The sequence below is a fragment of the Asterias rubens genome, chromosome 2, assembly GCF_902459465.1.
Source record: "Asterias rubens chromosome 2, eAstRub1.3, whole genome shotgun sequence".
NCBI lineage: Eukaryota > Metazoa > Echinodermata > Asteroidea > Forcipulatida > Asteriidae > Asterias > Asterias rubens.
Genome location: NC_047063.1, coordinates 10,531,916 through 10,556,219, shown reverse-complemented (window position 1 = coordinate 10,556,219; position 24,304 = coordinate 10,531,916). Strand labels below are relative to the sequence as shown.

Here is a 24,304-nt window from a genome sequence, read left to right as displayed (position 1 = left end):
ATCTATAAATTCTAGATCTTAGAAATTCCTTTTAACCTAACCTCAAGGAATTCTTCAGTGATGATACATTCAAGACAAAAACGAACATTCTTAGGCTCACTATCTACTGGTATCGAAGTTGCAAGAAAAGGGGAAAACACTCTTGTTGCACAATTAATTGGTTGTGTCAGAGGAAGATTTGTGGGTGAAAAATTCCCTCTTTCTCTGTTATACTGTACAAACATTACTTCAAAAATACACATCTCCAATGTGTTCTTTCAATTAAATGTCAGTAACTTGTAACCAAAGTGATTGATGCGCACCTGTGATTTTTGTTCTTCTCCCAAGCAACAAATCGCTAAAACAAAATTTGCTCGAAACCTTATTTTCTATCCTTAATTCCCAATCATGGCAGACGCGATGAGATCTGATTTTGTACTTCGTACTTGCGGTTTTTCATTCCATGAAAACAAGCCCTAGCATTTCTGACAGTTTATTATAGATCAAGGATTAAACAAGTCTGCCGCTTAAAGTGTTTAACTTTGGATTGGAATAATCGTTACTTAGAAAATGGTCGATTATCAGCAGAGGTTATAATGCCTTAAATCGATGGCAGACATTTAGCACATCTTGTTATCCTGTCGATATTCCTCGTCTGTGACACCTCTCACAGTTCAGCCAAATTGATTTTTCTCATTACCCTTTAATCCATCTAATGTTCTACCTCACACCTCCGGCTAAATGGATTAGCTGCTGTTGTTATATATAGACGTAAATGTAAACATGCTTAATAAGTCTCTGTCTATTTTTGTCTACCAGGTTTGGTTCCAGAACCGCCGTGCTAGGACCCGTCGTCATGGGCGTCCTAACAGCACAGGGAAGCTGATCGATTCATCAAGCAGCGAGGATGGTGATGAATCAGCGGTAACGCCAACAACAACACCCAAGCCATCCGAGACTAACCACTTATCACCTTCAACCTCAGCATCCCCTGTTGGCTCCGACGATCTCACAACAGGCGTCAGCTCACCAAGTGCTACCTCTCCCTACTACGGGCTCTCCTCCCTCCCCTACGATCAGTACACCATGGTGCCGTCGTACAGCTACGGGTACTACGGGCTGAATTACGGCAGCAGTGCTCACCCACAGAGCCCTCCTTACGGGTACACAGTCGCTACAGTCCCCGGTCGCTACACATCGAGTTACGATGCAAAGTACCTTGGGCACGTTGCACCGATCTCGGTGTTTGATCCCTCGTCGTACTTTCCCCAGTCCCATGCCCAGTCTACACCCATTAAGTACTCGTCGACCGATGGTCTGTTAGCAATAGCTCATAACTGATGCCTGAACAACAACGAACTTTAAATCTGAAATTTCCATCTTGCAATAGTAACTCATCAATCTACTCATTTTGTATCCCTCAGTGATGTCCCCATTCCAAAGAATCTTCAAACATGTTCACGAAGAGTTTGTTTCAACAAATACTTTTTTAACTACATATTAATTGAGGATCAAACATTTTCTAATTTTTGAAGAAGTTTAATGTAAATTGAGACATGATTTGTACAAAATGTTGTTTTTTAGATTGGTTAACCACCCTGGAGGTATTTTCAAAGCAGCTTGCTTAATAATTTGATTTTTTTCTTAAAATTGTTCAACTGTAACGTTGTTTGTTTATCATAGAGAGTTATTAAAATATTTAAAAGCAAATCAATGGACGTTGTACATGTATATTTATTTGTTTGTTTGTTTCCTCAATAATTATTGCGCACATCTAAGGATATTTCAATTTTTTTTTTAAGACTGTTGTATCTACACTGGGGCAGTTAATAAATGTTTTGATATTAAAACGTAGTGGATAAATACATTTATTGAACCTACATGCACATGAAATATGTGGCCGACTCAATGCTCATAGATTAGGTGATAATTTATGCCTTTGCAAGTTCGTAACTTTAAACAGATAAAATAGCCCAGCACCAACGTTTGTTATAGCGCCCTCTATACCACAGTATGACAACACTTTTGGGAATCGCGCAGTCTGCCTCACAAAGCAAACTAATAAGAGTTAAACATTGAAATGTGTTCGAATCGATTGAAGCAACCTGTAGATGATTTGACCGTAGTTTCAATTTATTATAGTGAATTTCAATGTAAAACAGTTATGTTACAACTGGTCAGCCCTATCCAAATTGTTGTAGGCCTATCTCAACATCACTTTATATCGGCACTGAATAAGGCAAACATGAAAAGAAATACATCATAATTATTGCAATGAATAAGAGTGAGTTACTAAGCAAAAAAACAACCCCGAGTATTAAATTTGAGAACAAACCAAAGTGAGTAAACGGGTACTGTTATGTAACAGTCGCTGTGCTGACGAAGGGTTGTAACGGTTTTTTTGTGTGGACGGTAGGGGCATCCCCATAACTTGATCAGCATCCGCATAAAATTGTAAGATAAATACAATCATACAAGATAAACACAAGTAAAAATGTGTTGATCATTTCCGCATATGAATAATAATACAATATATTGAACTATGGTTCCTGGAAATAGGAAGCTTATGATTATAGATCATACAAACTTCAACTAGTTTTGTGTACACTTATAACATACAAGTGTGACAAGTATGGTCAGTGCTTATTAGTCAAATATTCACATGGTGTTTACCGCAAACCTCTATCTTCAAAGTTTCTTGGCGATGGCAAAAGGGATTTTGAAAACAATTGAGGTAATAATACAGGATTGGGAATTATAAGTGAGAACTGACACAATATTTAAGGCAGTGGACACTATTGGTAATTACTCAAAATATTTATTAGCATAAAACCTTTCTTGGTGACGAGTAATGGGGAGAGGTTGATGGTATAAAACATTGTGAGAAACGGCTCCCTCTGAAGTGCCATAGTTTTCGAGAAAGAAGTAATTTTCCACGAATTTGATTTCGAGACCTCAGATTTAGAACTTGAGGTCTCGAAATCAACCATCTAAACGCACACAACTTCGTGTGACAAGGGTGTTTTTTTCTTTCATTATTATCTCGCAAGTTCGATGACCAATTGAGCTCAAATTTTCACAGGTTTGTTATTTTATGCATGTTGAGATACACCAACTGTGAAGGCTAGTCTTTGACAATTACCAATAGTATACACTGCTTTTAAACGACACTGCAGTGTTCATGTCTGGATAGAGTAGGATTGGTAAGACTCTACAACTTGGGAGAGAGGTTAAAGAAATGTTTGGGATTTCGGGGGCCCCATCAACCTTAAAACATTACCACACAATGGTTTAGATAATATGCAGAGAGCTTTATGTCACAACAAAGCTTAACATAAAACAAAATCTAATATCGTGCAATAGAATAATGATGAAACGAGATTGCGAAAACATGTACATTTACAGTGAAACATACAATCTCATGTTCAGTGAATGGTGTTTCGGGTTTCCCCCGAAATTTGGGGAATAGGCCTACTGACTCCCAAGATCCCGCAACCAAGATAATTTGACGACGTCAAGGTTAGAGCTGATCTACACAGGTAAACCAAAACACGGATTCGTGGTGTTAGAGCCATCAAAGAAATTTATATATATATATTTTTCTGTCATTAAATGCATTTAAAAAATATAATGCAATCGCTTTTAAAACATTGGGTCAGAATTGACCCGAATTCTGGGTCAATCCTTGCCAGTAACTGATGCAACACAAAATTAAAAATTCCCTTCTTCAAACCTGGTTTGCTGGGTCAGCCTGACCACGAAACGGGTCGGGCCCCTGACCCAGAATCCGGGTTAGCACTGACCCCCCCCCCCCTTTTTGGAGTATCACAGTCAATAAAAAAATAGGTAAAACGCATGATGTTGGTTGGGTTGTCATCATGTAAAAATAAAGGTTGTGACTCTATTAATTTATAAATGAGTAAGAATTGTTGTCAGCATTTTTGGATTGTGATTTCCCGCGTGCTTTAACAAAGTTGTGAAGTATGAAACTATTTTGATAAATATCAGCACACTGGATGGGTCATCAAATAAGCAATGAAACTCCGTGTTTGTTTTTCTATTCAAACCAAACTGAAATAGCTATAAAAGTAATAATAATGTACTTCCAGTGAGTCAAACACAATAAAGGAATTTGTTCTGTGTGATCATTGAATGGTGTATGACGATGCTTTTGTATTTTCTCTCTTCCTCGTATTATCAATACTATTATTTGAGAAAACATTGCAGAAGTCACCCACGGTTGGAACACAAAGCAAGAGAGGAGGAAATTTGACGGGGCTCGCGCGACAGGAAAGGTGATTTTGACAGCGTTGAATCATGCTTTGTTTTAGAATACCTCATGGGAATACCCCACGATATTCGTATTTAGAGCTCACCTGCCTTCCTGTAATAATATGGTCAATGTTTTCTCTTCAATTGTCTCGGTCATTTTGATAGGTCGTGACCAAGCGGTTTTATTGATCCGGCTCAAGTTCTGTGTCACTATGGACATCGAACATTTTGCGATTTATGCTCCAATTGCACATTATTCGTGCAAATATTTACGAGTGTCCCCAAATCGCCGCATTACGTAATTTGTTTACGATTTGGAGCCCACAATTATTGTGCGTAAATTTTCGGACAAAGTCGTGAATATTTCGTATAAAAAAATATAGTTTTTCCCGGCCAATTTCAGCTTCAATTTTGTTTCGTGCGCACATGTTAAATTTTTTTCTCATTCAGATTCGTTTCGGTCATTCTATTTCATTAAGGCATTCAAGTTTACGTTTTTAAGTTGTTTAATTATTAGCAAGCTGCTTTAAAAATACCTCAAGAGTGGTTAACCACTTGAATGTTTTTGTAAAAAACAACATTTTGTACCAATCATGTCTCAATTTACATTAAACTTCTTCAAAAATGAGAAAATGTTTGATCCTCAATTAAAGGCAGTGGACACTATTGGTAATTACCCAAAATAATTATTTGCATAAAACCTTACTTGGTGAGTAATGGGGAGAGGTTGATGGTATAAAACATTGTGAGAAACGGCTCCCTCTGAGACACAGGTCTCGAGAAAGAAGTAATTTTCCACTAATTTGATTTCGAGACCTCAAATTTAGAACTTGATGAGGTCTCGAAATCAACAATCTGAACGCACACAACTTCGTGTGACAAGGGTGTTTATTCTTTCATAATTATCTCGCAACTTCGACGACCAATTGAGCTCAAATTTTTTACAGGTTTGTTATTTTATGCATTTGTTGAGATACACCAAGAGCAAAGACTGGTCTTTGACAATAACCAATAGTGTCCAGTGCCTTTAAGGTGTAACTAAAAAAAGTATTTGATGAAACAAACTCTTCGTGAAAATGTTTGGAGATTCTTTGGATGGGACATCACTGAGGGATACAAAACGAGTAGATTGATAAGTTACTATTGCAAGATGGAAATTTCAGATTTAAAGTTCGTTGTTGTTCAGGCATCAGTTATGAGCTATTGCTAACAGACCATCGGTCGACGAGTACTTAATGGGTGTAGACTGGGCATGGGACTGAGGAAAGTACGACGAGGGATCAAACACCGAGATCGGTGCAACGTGCCCAAGGTACTTTGCATCGTAACTCGATGTGTAGCGACCGGGGACTGTAGCGACTGTGTACCCGTAAGGATGGCTCTGTGGGTTGGGGGTTTTTAGTCCATTCTAGGGTTTTTGCTTTTAAATTGTTGTCCCTTCCTCCTATTGCTACACGGTGTTTTGTTGTGGGTGCAGTTTTTTCTCATTTTTTTCTTCTTTCAATAATCTGGATTTGCTTGTGTTTTAATGATTTCTTGTATGATTTTTAAATGTTTCATGCAATCTCCTTTTTATGTTGTATAATTATATTGTTATCGTTGGCAGGGGTCTGGTTTTACACATCTTTTGATGGCAGTTTTTATACATGTTTTAACATTGACAGCCCCTGTACAACCTGTAGCTATTGTGTAAGTCTCAAGATTTCAAAAAAGAAAGAAAAAAAAACTACACTCTGACCATTCTATTCCATTTACACGCCGACAACGATACTGCAAATCGAGTGGACATTACGTAAATTGTATAACCGAGTTTTGACCCTGCGTATAAAATGCCACATTAGAAACGACAGAATGCCGAAAGCGTTGACGTGTTTCCCCCAAACTGCCATCCACATAGGTCATTAGTCTCATCATAGATTGACAAGATAACACACATCGACGATACACAAAACACACGGAAACAACAGTGACATCTACACTCTTGAAACAGATCATGATGTTGACAGGTGTTGGAACAGGTGTTTGGAAATAATTTCCTCAAATAATGAATATCATGTAGGCCTTAGCAACATTGTTACTGATGGGGAAGTTTATGAAATTGTATTCCATGCTTGTGTACAGAGGAAAACTTCTATCGTAAATACAAGGGTTCAACTTTGATAGCCTATAATTTTCTGCAAATGTTATTTCATTGTAAAAACCTTTCAGACTAATTTATTACTTTTTATTTGCTCCTTCAATATATTTGTCTTTTGGCGAGATTCTTTCTTTGTTTTTTTTGTCCGAATTCAAACAAAATAAAATCATAACCCTGCGGTTATGCTGATTATTATGTTGTCATACCCACGAAATAACTGTCTAAAAAATGATTTATATTGCACAAATCCATATTAAAACAAGCGCATAACAATCGTGAAATAATTAAATAGAAAACAAGAAATATAAAAAAGACAAAAGCTGAAAACAACATCACTCGCAAAACAGCACATTATAATCAAGTGGTGAAAAGCTAAGAATCACCACAATCCATAAAGTATTAGCCACGCCCCCTTACAGGACCAAACACAAAATCAATTTAAACATGTTTCGCCAATATCGTTATTGTACATGTACATACAAATATTGTGTACAGTTTTTGCACACTATTTTGTTGATATTAGTCTATTCAATCAATATGTTGGAACTTTAAAACAAACTTGTCAATATTTGACCCCGTGTGTTTTTCACGGTCGTGAACCTGTTTTGGTTAAACTTGATATTTTTGTTTACCACTGTCCACAACTCAAAAAGTGATTGCAACGGCCGCAACAACGCACTCGTATAGTACCTTTGGTGATAAACTTCCTTTTCGGGGTTTCACCTACTTGCAATCCACCATACATATACACACTATAGCGGTTCCAAGAAGCACCAAGTAAACGCAATGTGTGGGTTCATGACTCAAGCGGAACCATTATGAAAACCCGGAAGTATTATTTGTCACTGCAACGGCATAGGTATAAGGCCCTCTGCTGTACTCAGTGCCACTACGAGTTGATGTTTATGAGCGGGAGGTTTGTGAATGAAACTATCTGTAAACATAAAGAAATGCAATGTTATCGGGACTGCATGGTGGTGTAACTTATAACATGTGCGGACATCACCAGTCGAACTCTTGCGGGTGCGTAAATTTGGAAAGCTGTGTAAAACACCGAGTATCTCCAGGTGCCACGCCAAGACTATTTAAAATGTCAGAACTATTAACGGCAGTTAAGAAAGGTGAGCACAAGTACGTCCGCAAGGTGTTCTCTACGTTACCAGATGATGAAGTTGCTCAGCTCCTTGCGTACAGGGCACCCCAGACTAAGGAGACGCTCCTGTTTTGTGCGTGCGTCACCGGGAACTACGAGATGGTGCGGTTGCTGCTGTGGAAGGGACGGGGCGTTTGTGGTTTTTATACGGCGTGGGGTGCGGGTCCGCTTCACGCTGCTTCGGAGAGGGGCCACGAGCTGGTAGTCAGGTAAGCACTAAATTGAAGTTCTAATTTCATTATTTAACTTTCTGTTTTTCAACTTACTAGAGATCGCTGGAGAGATGTTAATATGATTAATAATATTTCGAGTCATAATATAGATTTTTAGAGCAAGAGATAATTTCACCCACAAATTTAATCTTAGAAATGTTTCAGGCAAAAAACCTTTCTCAACAGCCGTTTTATACGGCAAGGGTGTCTTATAAGGGTGTTTTTCTTTCATTATTTTCTTGCAATTTCCGATGATGACCACTCGAGCCCAACTTCAATATTACAGATTTGTTGTTTTGTGCATGCTGCCTGGAAAACAGTGAGAATACTTGTCTTTGACAATATATTACCAAAAGTATAGACGTGTGACCTGTGACATCACATGTTTACAAACGAGCCACAGAGCCTGGACTTCCCGCAGGCATGATTTGTACATAGCCTAATGGAAAAAATAATAAAATCTTATATTTTATGCAGATTGCTCTGTCTAATTCTTTTGATATGATGAAAGGGGGCACATCTCAAAACTTGTCCAGATTTTACTTTAATAATTCTTTGATTTGTGTGCAAATTGTGACACAAAATGTCAACTTCCCATAGGACCTGTGTAGTATAGTATTGTGCCTGCCAGGATACTGAAAGAATGTACAAGGTCACACTTATTGTAAACAAAGTTCACATGGTCTGTACCCTGCCTTGAATGTCGGAAGTTCAAAATACTATAAGCGTGGAGTAAATCATGGTAGAACTCTACATTTACGCCTGACATGGCAATGCGGTTTCCTCCTGGTCCCGGCTTATTGACAGGACGGTGTAAGCAAAATTGACATTGCGGTATGACACCATAACTAGGGGTTTCCCCTTAATGGGTCCTTTTGGACCGATGCAATGGCAACGTGCCCATTCCATTGTTGGTGCATGGGGTACGTGCACTTATACAACATACACTTTGGCTACACACGTCGTATGAGCGTATTTACTTGTAGCCTTTTGTCAATGCCTTCGTGGCTTGAGCTTCGTTGAGCAGCTGTCCCAAGCGACTGGAACGGGAGACCACATGGCTTCTTTGACAACGTTGGAAGGCTCAATCAGCGATCAGCCGGGATGTCACCGTCAACGGAGAGCCCTCTTGTTGAGTTTGGTTATTGGGCATTATAGCGCTACTACGTGTAGAACGCAGCGCATTAGGGTACAGAGAATGTTTGATACACTTCTTAAATGTTCGAAGAGAGTCAGATTTCCTGATTGAGGTGGAGAGTGCATTCTAGGTGTGTGGGGAAGTTTGATTGAGTTATTTAGGTACCATGAGGCGAGTATTGCGGCCAGGCCGATGGGGAGACAGGCAAGAGGATAAACAGCCAGGTGCTGTGCTGTTGAGGCACTTGTACACATAAACCAAGATCTTTAAGTGTACTTGCAGATCCCTTCGTGTTTCCCAATCATCATATTATTATAAGCGAGACAGGTGACACAAACATGTCTGTCAATATAAATTGGGAGAAAACAGGAAAGAAACAAAACACTCCAAGAGGCAAAGACATTGTGTACAGGAATATGAGTAATTGAGTACAAATGAGGTGAATTACCATAAGTTTCTTTCCTTAAAAACTACATCAAGGAAAACCTAAACCTTCCGGAAGTGGAAGTGCAACGATCATTATACAAAATGGTTTCGACCAAGTAGTTGTTTCCGCGTGAGTTTATTGTCCATTGCTTTTCATTGTATGGCAACTGTGTAATCAATATCATACAGAAACACCGCGTTTACTCAGAAGTAGGTCAATGTCATTATCACTAAATGAACAACACATATTTAAACTTTGAACAAATCTGTACAAAATAAAATGTTGCAATGATCGGTGTAGACGATACCGGCAATGTTTACGTAGGCCCACGTGCAATTCTGACCACCTTCACACGAGTTGATGAATTGTTTTGGGCGGACAATGGCGACAGGTTTCGTGAAACGTTTGGTTTTCAATAGGTCTATTCTTTAGGTTAATTCTTAGCTTAATTCACAACAGTTGATTTGGACACCACTACTCCAGCTAGAACACGATGTGGCTCATGCTTGGGGTTGGCTCAATGTCAAATTAACATTTCGTGTTGAGCATTCCACCACGGCATCATGCACACCCGGATACGGATTTACTACAAGTTACAGAGAAACTTCACTTTAATGAACACAATATGGCGTAACTTCATTCGCACTCCCCTCCCGCTCACAGCACTCTATATTATATAAAGGGCTTCTAGTACATCCTTGTACAAATGTATTTGTACAAAACTTAAAACTGATAGTTATATAGTTGAACTTAATGGTTCGGTGATCTTATGGTAGTTCCGTGTTGAACTTAAAACTGTGTCAGGTACGGGGTGTTTCTAGGAAAACAAAACTTCCTTTAAACTCATTGTCACCATCTCCCCCTCACATGGACCGGATCATCTCAATGCCTTGTGTGACAGCTATTAGAGGAAGGAACCGCGTCCACAAACGGTTCAGTTTTCAAATTTGGTTTAGGTTTCAATGCCTAATTTTGTTATACCGTTCCGGAGAGAAAAACAATGAAATTCTGCAAGCCATTTTGGGGTATGGTGGACCATGGAGGAAGAAAAATATATTTTACTGTATATAGCGTAACACTTTTTAGGTTTAGGCAAATTGTAGACTCATAGGCCCTTTTCGAAACACGGCTCTGGCTTTGGATTCAGCTCCAGGCTCCGTCCTCTCGTCTGAAGCCCTGAGCACGTAGGCCTACGTATAAACACGTGCAATTGTCAAAACAACCGCGGGGCCAGGCTATCATAAGCCAAGTCTGGAGCCGAGGCCGTGGTTTCGAAAATGGTCACAGTGTCCACAGAAGAGACGATCCAGACTAAAAAAGAAATGACCCCCAAACGAAAAATGTTAGGGCCATCTTTTTTGCGGTGTAAACTTTTAGACAAGATAGCAGAACGAACTGAATTGGGTTTCATTTGGGTGTTTTTTGATAGGCCTAAATCAAAATATAAAAACTAAATTTGTTCCGGCACGAAACTTCTATGGAAAAAAAAAGAATAGTATTAAAAATGTTACAAATAGCTCATAATTTCCCAATTACATCATCAAACCATAGAGTAAGGACTCTATGATCAAACCTCGCACAACATCTGAAACGAACATGAACAAACTCAAAGATTGTGAAACACCATTTCATTGGGCGATGAAGTTTTCCCCCTCCCCAGGATGTAGAGACTCGGCATGTTTACATCCCGTTCCTGGTTCCTGTTGTCAACGAGCCAGTGCACACAGATACAGGGGGTAAAGGGTCGTAGGGGGAAACACCGAAATCACCCGTTCATTCATGTGTATATAGGCCTATAAATATTGGATGCGACTGTGTGTGGCACAGTGTGAAGGATTATTGTTACAGTCACTGAAAAAACAGATTTGTCACAAAAGGCTTGCTGATGACAAATCACTTTTTTTCAATGGCCCCCACTCTAATAGCCTTCCTGAATGTTTGCAATAAGTGCGGGGGTAAAGTTAAGAAAACCCCCAAACATACTCCCCCTGAATAAGCCATTTGTGGTCTGAATTATGGCATTATGGACCTGCAATGTCCAAAAATAGCAGGTTTAATTAGTTGAAAATCAAGCATTTTAACACCGGGGAACCTTGGTTATGGTTATAGGACAAGGTTTAGCAAGGTTTATATATTTCACACATATCTAGGGAAAGTCGAGTATTCAGTGCTAAACACACATCGGTGATGGGTAAAACAAAAAACGAATATTCTTCATACCCATGCAAATCTACATCTATTAAAAAGGTTTATAAAGGAACAATTTTAGAAATAGGACAGCCTGTGTTATAAACGTAATTTTTCCTCATAGTGAAAACAAGGCTAACCAGCTGGTGGCTGGCCACCCTGAAATTATCATCACAGCATGGACGATCTATCAAGCTTTACCCCTAAGTTTACCTCTATTCATGTTTCGTTCAAGTTGAATGACATTAAGGTTGACTGCCGCCCTGGATCATCAGGATCCGTGTCTTAAAAACTTCATGGCCTCCGTGAGCATGGTTTGACTATAGATTCGAGGTCCGGGGTTGAAGCCCCCGTGTAGAGTTAACCCGGATCTGGGTTTCAGAGGGACTGTTTGACCCAGATGTTCGGTTTTTATAGGTTTCCCAGTCAATTTAAAAAAAAAAATCCATTCATTTTAGCACCCGGCTCATCCAGTCTGGTTTGAAAATGATTGCTCCGCAGTGATCGGCATTCAATAGTCAAAAGGAGTAGTTCAATTTCACAGTTTAGCATTCACTGTTCAAATAAGGTCAGTCCATTTCATCAGGCCGCAAGAATTATTCAAATTTGCAAAAGCGCGCAGCAAGAGCTGGTCAACCATTCAATTTTTATAAAGATAGTATATAAATTAGCCGAATTAGCCGATGAAGCCGAATCCAAAACTGGATTCAAGCCCCAAACTCTGCTACTGACAGCACCAGAGCTTGGGTCCGACACATAAAACACTCGGCCATGACACGACACAATTTCGTTTAATTATATTCCATTATTATTATCCCCAATAGCTTTCTCCTCAATTGTAACCCCCAGGGCACAATCAATTGGGAAAACACCCGATTGCGGAATTCCTCGCCTGAACAATGTGCTCGTCCTTGAATTCCCCAAATACAAAAGTATCGTGTATTCACGAATTCTCTGAACGTTTCCCCCACTTTTATTCTTATTTTCATTCTTTCATTCATCCGGTTCCCAGTAGGCCTTTCATTCGAGATGGAAAGAAATCAAACACTGGTTTGTGACAACAATAATTCATTGTCAAACAATGTTGAGAACGTGCAAATTTACAGGTCGACCTTGTTTGCTAACTGAGAAAAACTTAGATGAACATCCTAAACATTAAAACATTGACGAACTGTTAGCCACTCATGCTGAAGTTATTTATGGTTTTTTTTAACAGAAAGAGGGCCTGAAATACGCTCGATGAAAACAAGAAAAGCAATAAATGTGACTAAAGTCAAGAGCAATTATTCTTATCTATCAAACTTATGATTTGAAATGTTTTCCTTCGTTTGTAATGTACCAATAAAAAAACCATAGTGAGAGATGGGCAATTTATGTTCAGAAGAAACTACATAAACTCGTAATTTTGTCTCAACAGGTAACAATGACAGCACATAAAGTCAGCACAAAGGTTTCAAACTTTATTCTGATCTGCTGACTGCTCAGAGAATTTTTGAAACGATCTCAAAGCTAATGCAGCAGCAGTACCCACACAATAAGGCATTTAATAGAAGGTTAATCCCTTATGGCGACTGGTTGTGAACTTGAAAATGTTCGGTCTGTAAATTACCAAGTTCTTATCTCGGTGGTCTAGTTGCTTAGACGCTGCTCTAGAATGGCAAAGGTCTTGGGTTCGAATCCCACCCGAGTAATATGCCAGTGATTTGTTCACATAGCTCGGTGTGTATCGGTAAAACAAGAAATTAGTACTTTGATAAAACGAGTAATAATTCTTGGTTCTCCTGTCCATTACAGACTTCTCCTGAAGCACGGTGCTGACATCAACGTACAGACAAGCTACGGAGACACACCTCTCCATCTAGCAGCATACAGAGGGCACTACGGGGCAGTACGGTGTCTGGTGGAAGGAGGATGTAAACTGGACATCAGGAACTCAAAGAGGAAGACGGCTCTTGATGACGCAGAGTCAGCCAGGCACCACAGGATTGTACAGTACCTACAGCATGTCATGCGACTAGGTGAGTGTCATTAGCAGGCATGACTATTTGGTCCTTTGAAAAAAAAGTAGGAGTTTGAGGTATTTGGCGGACACAGTACTATAACACAGGCTTGGGTAAATCTGATCATAGAGAGAAAGGACATAGTGATCTAATCATGACTATTTTGTCCTTTGAAAAAGTAGAAGTGAGCCATTTTGAGGTATGGCGGACACAGTACTATGACACAGGTTTGGGTAAATCTGATCATAGAGAACGGACCTATATGTGATCTAATCATCATATCCACCAAAACCAAACAGTGCAACCCCAGAGTGGCCATCGTTTTTCAAAAAGGCTTAGTAGACCATCATGTATTTTATTGAGTTACAGGGCAAAGACTTACTTAAATACACATGAACACATGGTGTAGGTTTTAATGGAAAGTCAAGGCTATTTTATCACAGTTTTTCTGATTTTTGTCAAGAGCAAAACAAATCAGACTTACGTATAGGAAGAATATCATACCTGTATTAAACTATTAGTCCAATCACACATCTTGTGGATATCGGGGAAATGACTGAGCTACGATGATTAAACAGGATTCTAAATTTCGATGAATACATTATCAGAGTTTCAATCTGAAAGCTCAAGGACTAACAAGTTCCAATTCTCTAGATAAGTTATTCCGTATGAAATGCTGGAAATACTGACAAGGTCGAGTGAATAGCATTCGAACAAAAATCCAAATCACCAATGCTTATTTCTATGATAGCAATCGAAATAAGCCTGACATTAAAGTGTACAAGAATCAATGCACAAACGTAAACCTTTGTTCAGTAAATCTTTGAATCTTTGTTTCAGCCACCGATATGGATGAAGTAAATATCATATGGTTGGTTTCATGAAAAATAATAGGATTGGAAAGAATTCACTCTTTCACAAAACAAATGAAAACATGATCAGCAGCATCTAATATAGTGATGGATTTTCCCGCTATTTTTATAAATTTCATAGAGCTCTGTTTAAGCACAAAATGTACCTAAGCCCAAAACAATTATGCTTACTAGATTGAAGTAACCAACCCAAATACTATATTTGTGTGAAATGTGTGAAACTGGGAGAGATTTTATGGTACCTTGACTCTACTTCATTCTCATTACAGATGTGGAACGTGCAAAGGATTCTGGACAGACTTACACACAAAACAAAATGGCCGACGCCATAGAGGATGATCTTATGAAAACGCAGCCGCTGGCCAATTTCCCATCACAGCAGAGACTTGATCGCTCGATATCATGGGATTGTACTTCAAATAGTAGTGCAAACAGTAGCTGGAATGTTGAGGACGACAAATATTCAACGTACGACAGTACGGACTCTGAGTGGACAGCCAACGACTTGAGCACGGGGAGTATCGAGTCTTTATCCCGATGTGCGATGAGCCAGGGTCTGGATCAAATCCCGGAGTCCCGGGACTTTGAGATTCACCGACAGGGTGGTGCTTTCCCCCGTGCAACAAGTCCGGTGGTTGAGCATCGAACACGGGGACGGAGTTCAAGCGACACCACCGATTCGAGGGTGAAGTATCTTGAGAGTTTAGTAAAGGGTCTCCAGCGTGGATTGATTGAAACACAAGACGAGTTGAAGAAGACAAAGAACGAACTACAACACACCAAGACTACCCAGTGGTCACCAGGACAGTTGACGATTGACGAACCTTCAGATGACACTGCCACGTTGCTTTTAAAACTACGTAAAAGGTTGCCAAGCCAACCCAATTAAATTTCTATGCAATCATCTACTACACATTTTTTTATATTTTGTTAATATGAACCGTTGGACAAACAAAACATTGACTACAGCGGGATTTGAACATGCGACCTCAAAGTTAACATACACATTTCGGAGGTCGCAGGTTCAAATCCCGCTCCTGTCAGTGAGCTCTGAGCTAGCTATTTAGCACTAAGTTGGCTAGAAGTAACTATGCACTATTTTCTTACACAACAGTCGCATATTCGTAATAAGGCATATGGCCATAAACATACAAGATATAATGCACAGATGCCCTGTGTGCCACTTTCGACATAATGTTATAGTTGTCAACTATATATTTCTTAGTAAACTAAATAGAAAAGAAAATTAATATAGTTGATTATATTAAGACATTGCCTTACCGGTACTTAAGACTGACTAGAGAAAGGTGACAAGTAATGGCTAAATTACAGTACTTACTTAAAATTTAAAACAAATTGAAAATTTGTGTTATTATACTAGTCTTTCTTGTCGTTCTGTCCAATAGTTTATTATAACCGTATGTTTGTTTGTTTGTATTTGTACTAAAGAAGAATTACATATAGGGTACAACCATATGTAATGAATTGGGCCATATATTATACAAGCAAATGTCAAGACCAAATCTGTTAAAAGAGCCATTTCGTTTTGCGAGTGCCACGTTTTTTGCAATATTGAACATGGACGATGGTCTAACCAACTCATCCATCGTTGTACCTTGTCTCGATTTCTTGCTAGATTTGTTTCATCTGCTCTTTATATATATATGTGTGCAAATAAAGCTAATAAAAATGTTAACAACTATCGCTTTTGGTATAAAAAAGCTGTCAGACAACCTTCTCCGTGAGAAGTGTTAAGTTGAGGATATTTCTCTCTTTATATTTCTGTTTCTCCTTCTGCGGAGACACGTCTTGTTTTTGGGCAATGATCCTTTAAACTAGAAAGTCCCAACCGCGCACCATCCTTCCAAGATGGCTGCTTTATGCAAAGTATAGTATTTTATTTGTACATGTACATGAGGAGGGTGTTTGATTTAAGGGAGGCCGGTGTACTTCTCTGTCCGCCTCTGATCAACAAAGTACTGGGTCATAGATTACAAACATTCTTCTATTTTATACTTTAAATGGAAAATTCAAAACGTTGTAATACGTTATACACATAGTGACGAAGTAAATAATACTCTTTTTACAGAGCATTATATTGTATTGTATTGTTATCATTACCACATTATAATAAGTCAACTCTTTTATGCAAATAACGGTTATATTTACACAGTACAATACGGTTCTTCATTTTTGTTGCCAACTACTTTCTGCTGTAAAACTATGCAATGTGTACAATTACAAACTGTTATGGCATGATATCACATGACATTGTCTGTCTCAAATCGGCGACCAGGCAGTCTAATCTTTGAATTCACAGCTCGGACACGGTATAGGCTTTTGATGGGCTCGGTGATGGGTTTGCGGGCTTGGGTTTCGTCATTAAAGCAATGGCATGTGCCAATATTTGTAATATTTAAACAATGGTCTGTATACAGTTTTTAATTCAGTTGAATAAATTTATTTTTTTACAATAAACTGTCTGTCTCACCATATTGTCCAATTTTGTTGCTGCTCTATTGGGGGGGGGGGGGGGGGGGTCAAGAATAACTCTGTTGGAATAAATAAGCTTAATTCAATTGCAGCTCTTAAATCCACAAACTCTTTATTTGTTTCCGAGTTCAAAAAAATAAACAGGATATTTAAAATTTGGCCGAGAATTGTGGCCGAATAGACCTAAAGATCCATTTAAACTGTGTTTCCCGATGAAGAAATATAGAAATCCACCAACAAGAAATTAATCTTAATTACAGAAAGTAGTAAATTAATAAATAATCGACCAGATTAGCTATTTCGAAAAAAATACACACCAAAAAAATAAAAATAATAATATAAAATCAAAAATTATACTGTACTCCAAATGCTGTTTGGCTGATTCACATACAAAACACACATAATTGTATGAATTTTTTTAGCTTTGAAAAGTTGTTTAGTGTTAATTTTATTTTAAACTCTTAACGTGTATACAGAACCATATCGGCATGTCTTGAAAGAAAGTGTTGACCCAAGTTTCTTTTTTCATCTCACGAATTTCTGAAATGTCTCCCAAATAGTGTTCTGTCGTGATTTTATGACCATCATGATGCATAGTTCCCTTTCAAAGGTATGGTCAGTGGTTTCTGAAACTGTCTGTCGACGTCACGCTGATTTGTTGGCAAGTTTATCAAGATGCATGAATCGTTTCTCAGATGGGACAATTAAGCAAAACCATTTTGAAAGGAATTATTTCAACAACAAAAAACAGTTTACACTACCATCAGCTGCAGTGCTTCTCTCACCAAGTAAGTGTTTAACTTTTGGTAGTTAATTTGTGGAGTAGTAACCAACCAATGACTCTACCTTTTAGCAAGGGCGTCACCCTTTGTATCACGAATTGTCTGCATTCATTGAATGTTGTTTTAGTATTCCTTCCAGTGTATCATTTTGAAAGGATACTTTTCGAGATCATTCCCATTGAACATCTGACGTCATCATCTCCCATATAGATTGTGTTGTGACTGTCAGACCAGAAATAGCGAGCAAAGGGGAAGCCCCATTAGAGCACTGATTTCCCTATACCAAACTAACATTCAGAATTCCAATTTAGATTGAGTTTATGGAGGAAGAAACCTCCATGGTTTGTTACACCAGTAACAGCTCTATGGTTATACAGTATCAACAGTATGATTTAAATTGTCACACATCGATGCATGTACTATTTTTAGCCCCCCCCCCCCTTTCTGGGGTAGGGGGGGGGGGGCAATGGCCACATCAGGACCCAATCTCATGGGGCCACTTAATTAGCAAATATTGATTAACAATCGTCCGCTGAGCACAAATGAGCAGGAAACCAGTCACAGATTGAACAAGTGATATGATAGCTTGGCTGGTGATTGCATCAAGAGAACAAACAATTTGATTGGTTATGCAGTATGTGATGTAATACAGGCATGATAGTTGGTCCTTTGCAACTAGGGACACTTTATTGAGTACAAGCTTTAAGGCTGGTCCACATAATGGTTTCGTCTTACTTAAATATTTCTGACATTTGTACAGATTTTTCTGAGAGCCAAACACTGCAAACAGTTTGATATCAGATTGAAAAAATATCAGGCCTGGTAATGCCATGCCAGATTCAGGTACTCAGCAGTGATTTACTAGTTTGCAGAGAAAAAAACCAAAACAACCCATCATGAACAACCACAAAAAGTTACAACTGTGACTGCTAACTTTAACCTATCAAACAACAAGAGGTTATATAAATATTCGATTCCGATTGAGAGGAAACCACATGGATATAATCAAGTTACAACCAAACAAAAAGTGAAATATATATTTATTGAGATGAACCGCAAGAGGAAAGCTGAAAGAAAAAAAAAATCACCTTCAATGATAACCTAAGTAATTGATTTCAACAACTGAGTTTACTGAACATAGCTGTGTATTGAGATAGTTGCAACAACTTGCAATTTTAGAAGTCATTTTAAGGTCCATGTGCATGCAGGGTACCAGACTAGACTGCACATTGTCTTGTCTGAGAGCCAAACACTGCAAACAGTTTGATATCAGATTGACAAAATATCAGGCCTGGTAATGCCATGCCAGATTCAGGTACTCAGCAGTGATTTACTAGTTTGCAGAGAAAAAAAACAAAACAACCCATCATGAACAACCACAAAAAGTTACAACTGTGACTGCTAACTTTAACCTATCAAACAACAAGAGGTTATATAAATATTCGATTCCGATTGAGAGGAAACCACATGGATATAATCAAGTTACAACCAAACAAAAAGTGAAATATATATTTATTGAGATGAACCGCAAGAGGAAAGCTGAAAGAAAAAAACATTCACCTTCAATGATAACCTAAGTAATTGATTTCAACAACTGAGTTTACTGAACCATAGCTGTGTATTGAGATAGTTGCAACAACTTGCAATTTTAGAAGTCATTTTAAGGTCCATGTGCATGCAGGGTACCAGACTAGACTGCACATTGTGTTGTGCTTCAAATGGACCGAAAATGGCACTCAGTAACTGGGAGCAAATTTGAGTGCCCACATTAAGTGAACCCGTGATTGACCACTGACCAGCAATAGACATTCACAGTGAAGCACTCACTCAAACAACTCGTGTTGAAAGTCTTGTCAACCATCGGGAACACGCCATTGCCTTTCGCTGGAGTGTCACTGGTTCCCCTCTTCGCTTTACACATGTCAGAATGGAACATGCCATTTGGACCAGTGAAGAAACCTCAAGGCTGGTTCCAAATGGTCGATCACAGAAGACAACCAGTGGTCGACCACCCTGGGTTCGAGTAAAAATAGTCAACCTTTAGTTAACCATGGTGCACACTTGAACTTGTTCCAAATGACCAAACAAAACTTTTTCAGCTCTGCAACGAACAACCAACTTGTGACAAGCCTGAATGTACAGTATGGTTTGATACGGACACCACGAAAAAAGCTGTTTCCCAAAGAAACAACAAAAATATATAACAAAATGCAAATTTGTTTATACAAGTTAGTTTTTATATTTAAATCTTTTTAGACACAATTTTAAATTGAACACCATTAGACACCACAGACATGGGGCCACGTCACCAGGCAAAATTTTCAGGCAACTCCAGATCGCAGCTTCACCTTACTTCAACTGCACAAAATCTTGCTAAGCACAGACAAATCTTGCTTACCAGCCAACAGATCATACTGTTTAAATTGTTGTAAAATATTTCTGCTAAGCAGCTCTATGAATTTGGACCCAGGGCCCAATTTCATAGAGCTCCTCTAAGCAGAAAATATTGCTGAATAATGTTTTGCTTAGCGGAAATGAGCACATCAGTCAAAAATTGTACATGTGACATAGTAGTTTAGCTGGTAACATTATTCTCGTAAGCAGAAAGCTTTTGTGCTGAGCTACTTTTTGAGCTTTTAAGCACAAAAAGTAGCTCAGCAGCTGTAATGAAATTGACCACAGGTGTTTCCTGTTGGAAGCTCCAAATCTTAGATGTACGTTTACTTACAACAGAGCATCAGCTTATGTAGCATAAACAAGAGCCGAAGCAGACACATAGCAGAAGCCTTGACTATAAACCAGGCTCAGCTCGATAGTCCGAAGATTCAATGGTTCGAAGGTTCGTTTGTCCGAAGGTTTGTTAGTCTGAAGGTTCAATAGTCCGAAAGTTTGATAGTCCAAATTGACAATGGTCTGATAGTTCAAACTAACAATAAGGTCTGATCGTCGATTCGGACTATCAGACCTTATAGTTGCTTCGGACTACAGAACCTTCGGACCAGTGAACCTTCAGATCAATGAACCTTCCGACTAATGAACCTTCTGACTATCACATCAAATGTTCTGATTAACAAACCCTACTTCATTTTCGGACTATCAATCCTTCGAACTATTCAACCTTCGGACTACCAACGGCACTGCATGCAACAGGCATACTTGGACAGGGTGATTGAGTCTTTTGGGACTTGTCTGATAATTTGCCTAGTGTGACACGGTCCCAATAGATAATACTAGAGTGTTTGTTGAAGCATCTTTTATTTCCGGAATATTAATACTTAAAACTTATTTACAGTCCCTTTATACCTAATAAAGGGTAAGATACATAATTCATTCAGAGAAGAGATAGGCTTAATTAACTTCAATCGTTATTGATAAAAAAAATCGCACAATTAACATGCGGAAATGTCAACAATAATTTGAGTGGTCACGTTTTATTAGAATATAGATTTGGGCACCATCGTGTGTTATTTTTAGATAACAGCAAACAGAAATTTAGTGTTTTGGGTAATGTTTCCCCCAAATTACAATATTTCAGATATGATTATTTCTCTGGACACTAGTGGTACCTTGGCATAACAAGTGAATTTCGTTGAAAATCATTCATTCCATTTTCATTTTAGATTATGATGTACGAACTAGAACCCTTTTTGCTGTTAAAATATTCCCCCTCTGAAATGAAGTCATATTTAAAAAAAAAACTCTTTCTGAAAACCTTTCTAAAAAAAATCCACAGCTGATTTTGGTTGTTACAACCCCAAATTAAGGACACTGTGTTCTTCAAAATTGTGCATGATCTACATGTATCATTATTTTTTCCTGACTCCCATTTAACAGATTGCGCCCAAATGTTCACATGTGTGCTAATTCATGTGTATGGTTGATCACACACAACATGAACACTGTCTGTGACTATTTTGTCAGCTCTACCAACAATGGTATAAACCCCTTTGTGAGCTCCATACATTTCATGAACCGGTATGTAATTTAACATCACCACAAATGGCACATGCAATGGCCGAGTAGCGCATTTAATATGGTGTATGTACATAAGTTACCACAGGCTAATGCAACTACAGGCTAATGCAACTACACCTAAACATTCTCGATCTAGTGTAGAATATCTTATATCTCTCACAAAAATATATCTCTTTTGATTTCATCACAAAAATACTTAATTTCATATGTGATGTTACAATTCAAACTCATACATAACATATACATTTAGTTAAAAAAAAAAAAATAGAATAAAACTATAATTAATAATGCCCATATATTATAGAAAAAAGTAGTTTACTTTTTGATTTCTTTTTAGATAGTAACCCATTTTGTATGCCAACTTCCCCCTCCCCAACACACACATAAAACATGATCCCTCATATTAATGCTGGATAGTCCACTGGTTTGGTGGCAAGTAACAAAATGCCCTTAGTAAAGTTATCATTCCTGATTCCAATAAAGGGGAGCTTTGAACTCAAATGCAGTTTTTGTGAAAGGCCTGGAACTACACACAGGCCATGGAGGCCATGTGTCCCTGGTCTTGGTCTTGGCCTTGGTGCCCCTTCGAAAATTTCACGATGACGTTAAGTTTTCCAAATGCAAACACCCCTTCGAAAATGAAAATGGCCTTGCCTTTTCAAAGAAGAAATTCCAGGCCAGTTGTTATGCACAATTTTATCAAGAGTTAGAGAACTTTTGAAAAAGGCGAAAAACTATGCAAAGAAAAGGCTGTCATTGTTTGCAGTACAGGACACTCACATTACCCAATTAGATCATGTTGTATTTGATCAGGATTTCCCTGTTACATGAATCCATACATCTCATGTTTTGATGGTAGTCAGTTTTCTGTTTACTCTATCTCTCTCTCTAGTCGACCGAGGTCGAAATCATGTTGAGATTTGCCATCCTTGTTTATCCCTCGATCAGTTCGAAGTACCCTGATGTCCATAGCAACTACAATAGTACCTAGCTTGATTTTGTCTTTCCCTATTTCGCCTTCCATGTTTGGTGATAAGCTGCCAGACAAGTTCTTTGAACACATTTTTGTTAAAGCCCTGGTTTTTTGTCCAATCACCAATTTGCCTTTTCCTACCAAGCTAAGATCATCACAGGTATCAATCAACTCAAGGTCTAGAAGAAAGTTTTTTTTCTATAATTCATGGAAAAATTGCTCGACATGGCCCAGAGGAATACTCAAGGGTTACAAGAAAAAATTATTAAATTTACACCAAGAGAAGATCTTTATTCAAATTTCTCTTGAACAGACTGCGAGACAGTAAAAAAACAAGGTATGGAGTTCCATAAGCAGCAGTTCCTGAGAAAAAAAAGCTACAACCACCCCTCTGGTTACCTTCTCACCGAACAAACACCCTTTAAAACCCTTCTCGAAAACTGGCACTGGACCAATTGAAAGTAAGAGTACACATAATTTCCTGTTCTGTCTTTTCATAGAGGCTCAAAAGATGCCATTAAAATGATTCATACTTCCTTTTGGCTGCAGGAGATCATTCCATTCTAAGTCAAATCACAAAGCACACAAAAAGTGAATTTTGTCATCCTGTTGTATTCATTAATGATATTGGTGCAAGTCTAGCCAAAAACAGTTTCTTTTGCTGAGCTTCAATACCGAAACAGGAAGATTCATTGAAAGTGTTCACATTTTCAGGGGGATACAGTTACATGTTTTTTGCAGAGCTGTTGTAACAGACTTTTGTTATTGAACGGTAAAATTTGACTGTATGTTGATCCATTTCACTTGACGTCACCGCCCAAGATAAATCTCTGATACGCCATTTTCGGATCGGATTCCTGTGCGTTACTGTGCAGTGCACAGTACCACAGGGCCCAATTCTATAGAGCTGCTTCACGGTAAGCAATTTTCAGTGCTTACTGTAGCAGACAAATTTGCTAAGGTGTAAGCGTATTTCACAAAAAGCAAATAAATCAGCAGGCCATCTTACACGTTTACGGCACCATGGATTTGCTTTGTGACGACATTAATTTCGTGCAGTAAGCACCCATAGGTTAGAAAGCCTTTTCGTGTGCTTACGGTTAGCAGCCCTATGTTAGCACAAAACGGCCTCAAGGCAACTCTGTGTATGTTGGCTAGAAATGCATAAAAGCACAACAACAAAATTGTGACTTCCAAAATGGCAGACTATGAGTGGCCATGTGTAACACCAGCGAAAAGTTCCAATACAAACGCGCAGACATGGACTCTTGCGTTTGACGTCACACGCCCAAAACAGTCCTCACTGAGGTCAATAAAGAGCTATCATTGGCAGAGAAGCGTGCACAGCACGAATACGTTTTCTTTGTTTGACATCAAATATAGCCACCAATACAAGAAGCCTTTTGAAACATCCATTCTTAAATAAACACCCTGATATTCACAAATATTGCGCTATAAACTTTCTCTGTACATCATCCTCCCAAAAATCTTTACACATAATTTCTTATAATTTACCAGTCACTTGCAATAGATATATTTTTTCAAAATACTTATTGGTTACCTTTTGTGTATTATACAGTTCCCAATGTTCTTAATCGTCAAAGTATATGATTTTGTTCCCTTCACATGGTGGAAACCAAAATTTTACCTCCAAAATGTGAACAAACACTGTCTACCGACACTGTTCTTCACAAAGTAACACAT

General features: G+C 38.5%; 1 protein-coding gene across 1 annotated transcript; it reads left to right on the top strand.

The window, feature by feature from the left end:
* The first annotated feature begins 7,295 nt into the window (after positions 1 to 7,295).
* Positions 7,296 to 15,450, top strand: LOC117303948 (GA-binding protein subunit beta-2-like). The gene is made up of 3 exons (XM_033788419.1): positions 7,296 to 7,750; positions 13,300 to 13,523; positions 14,647 to 15,450. The coding sequence occupies exons 1-3, from the start codon at positions 7,344 to 7,346 to the stop codon at positions 15,264 to 15,266; spliced, it is 1,251 nt and encodes a 416-aa protein (XP_033644310.1). The 5' UTR covers positions 7,296 to 7,343; the 3' UTR covers positions 15,267 to 15,450.
* Positions 15,451 to 24,304: the final 8,854 nt, after the last annotated feature.

Bases quoted from the DNA above. Each gene is read 5' to 3' on its own strand.
- LOC117303948 (XM_033788419.1), top strand. From the start codon at position 7,344: ATGTTATCGGGACTGCATGGTGGTGTAACTTATAACATGTGCGGACAT. The intron at 7,751-13,299 runs GTAAGCACTAAA...TGTCCATTACAG, and splicing joins GGCCACGAGCTGGTAGTCAG to ACTTCTCCTGAAGCACGGTG. The intron at 13,524-14,646 runs GTGAGTGTCATT...TTCTCATTACAG, and splicing joins ACAGCATGTCATGCGACTAG to ATGTGGAACGTGCAAAGGAT.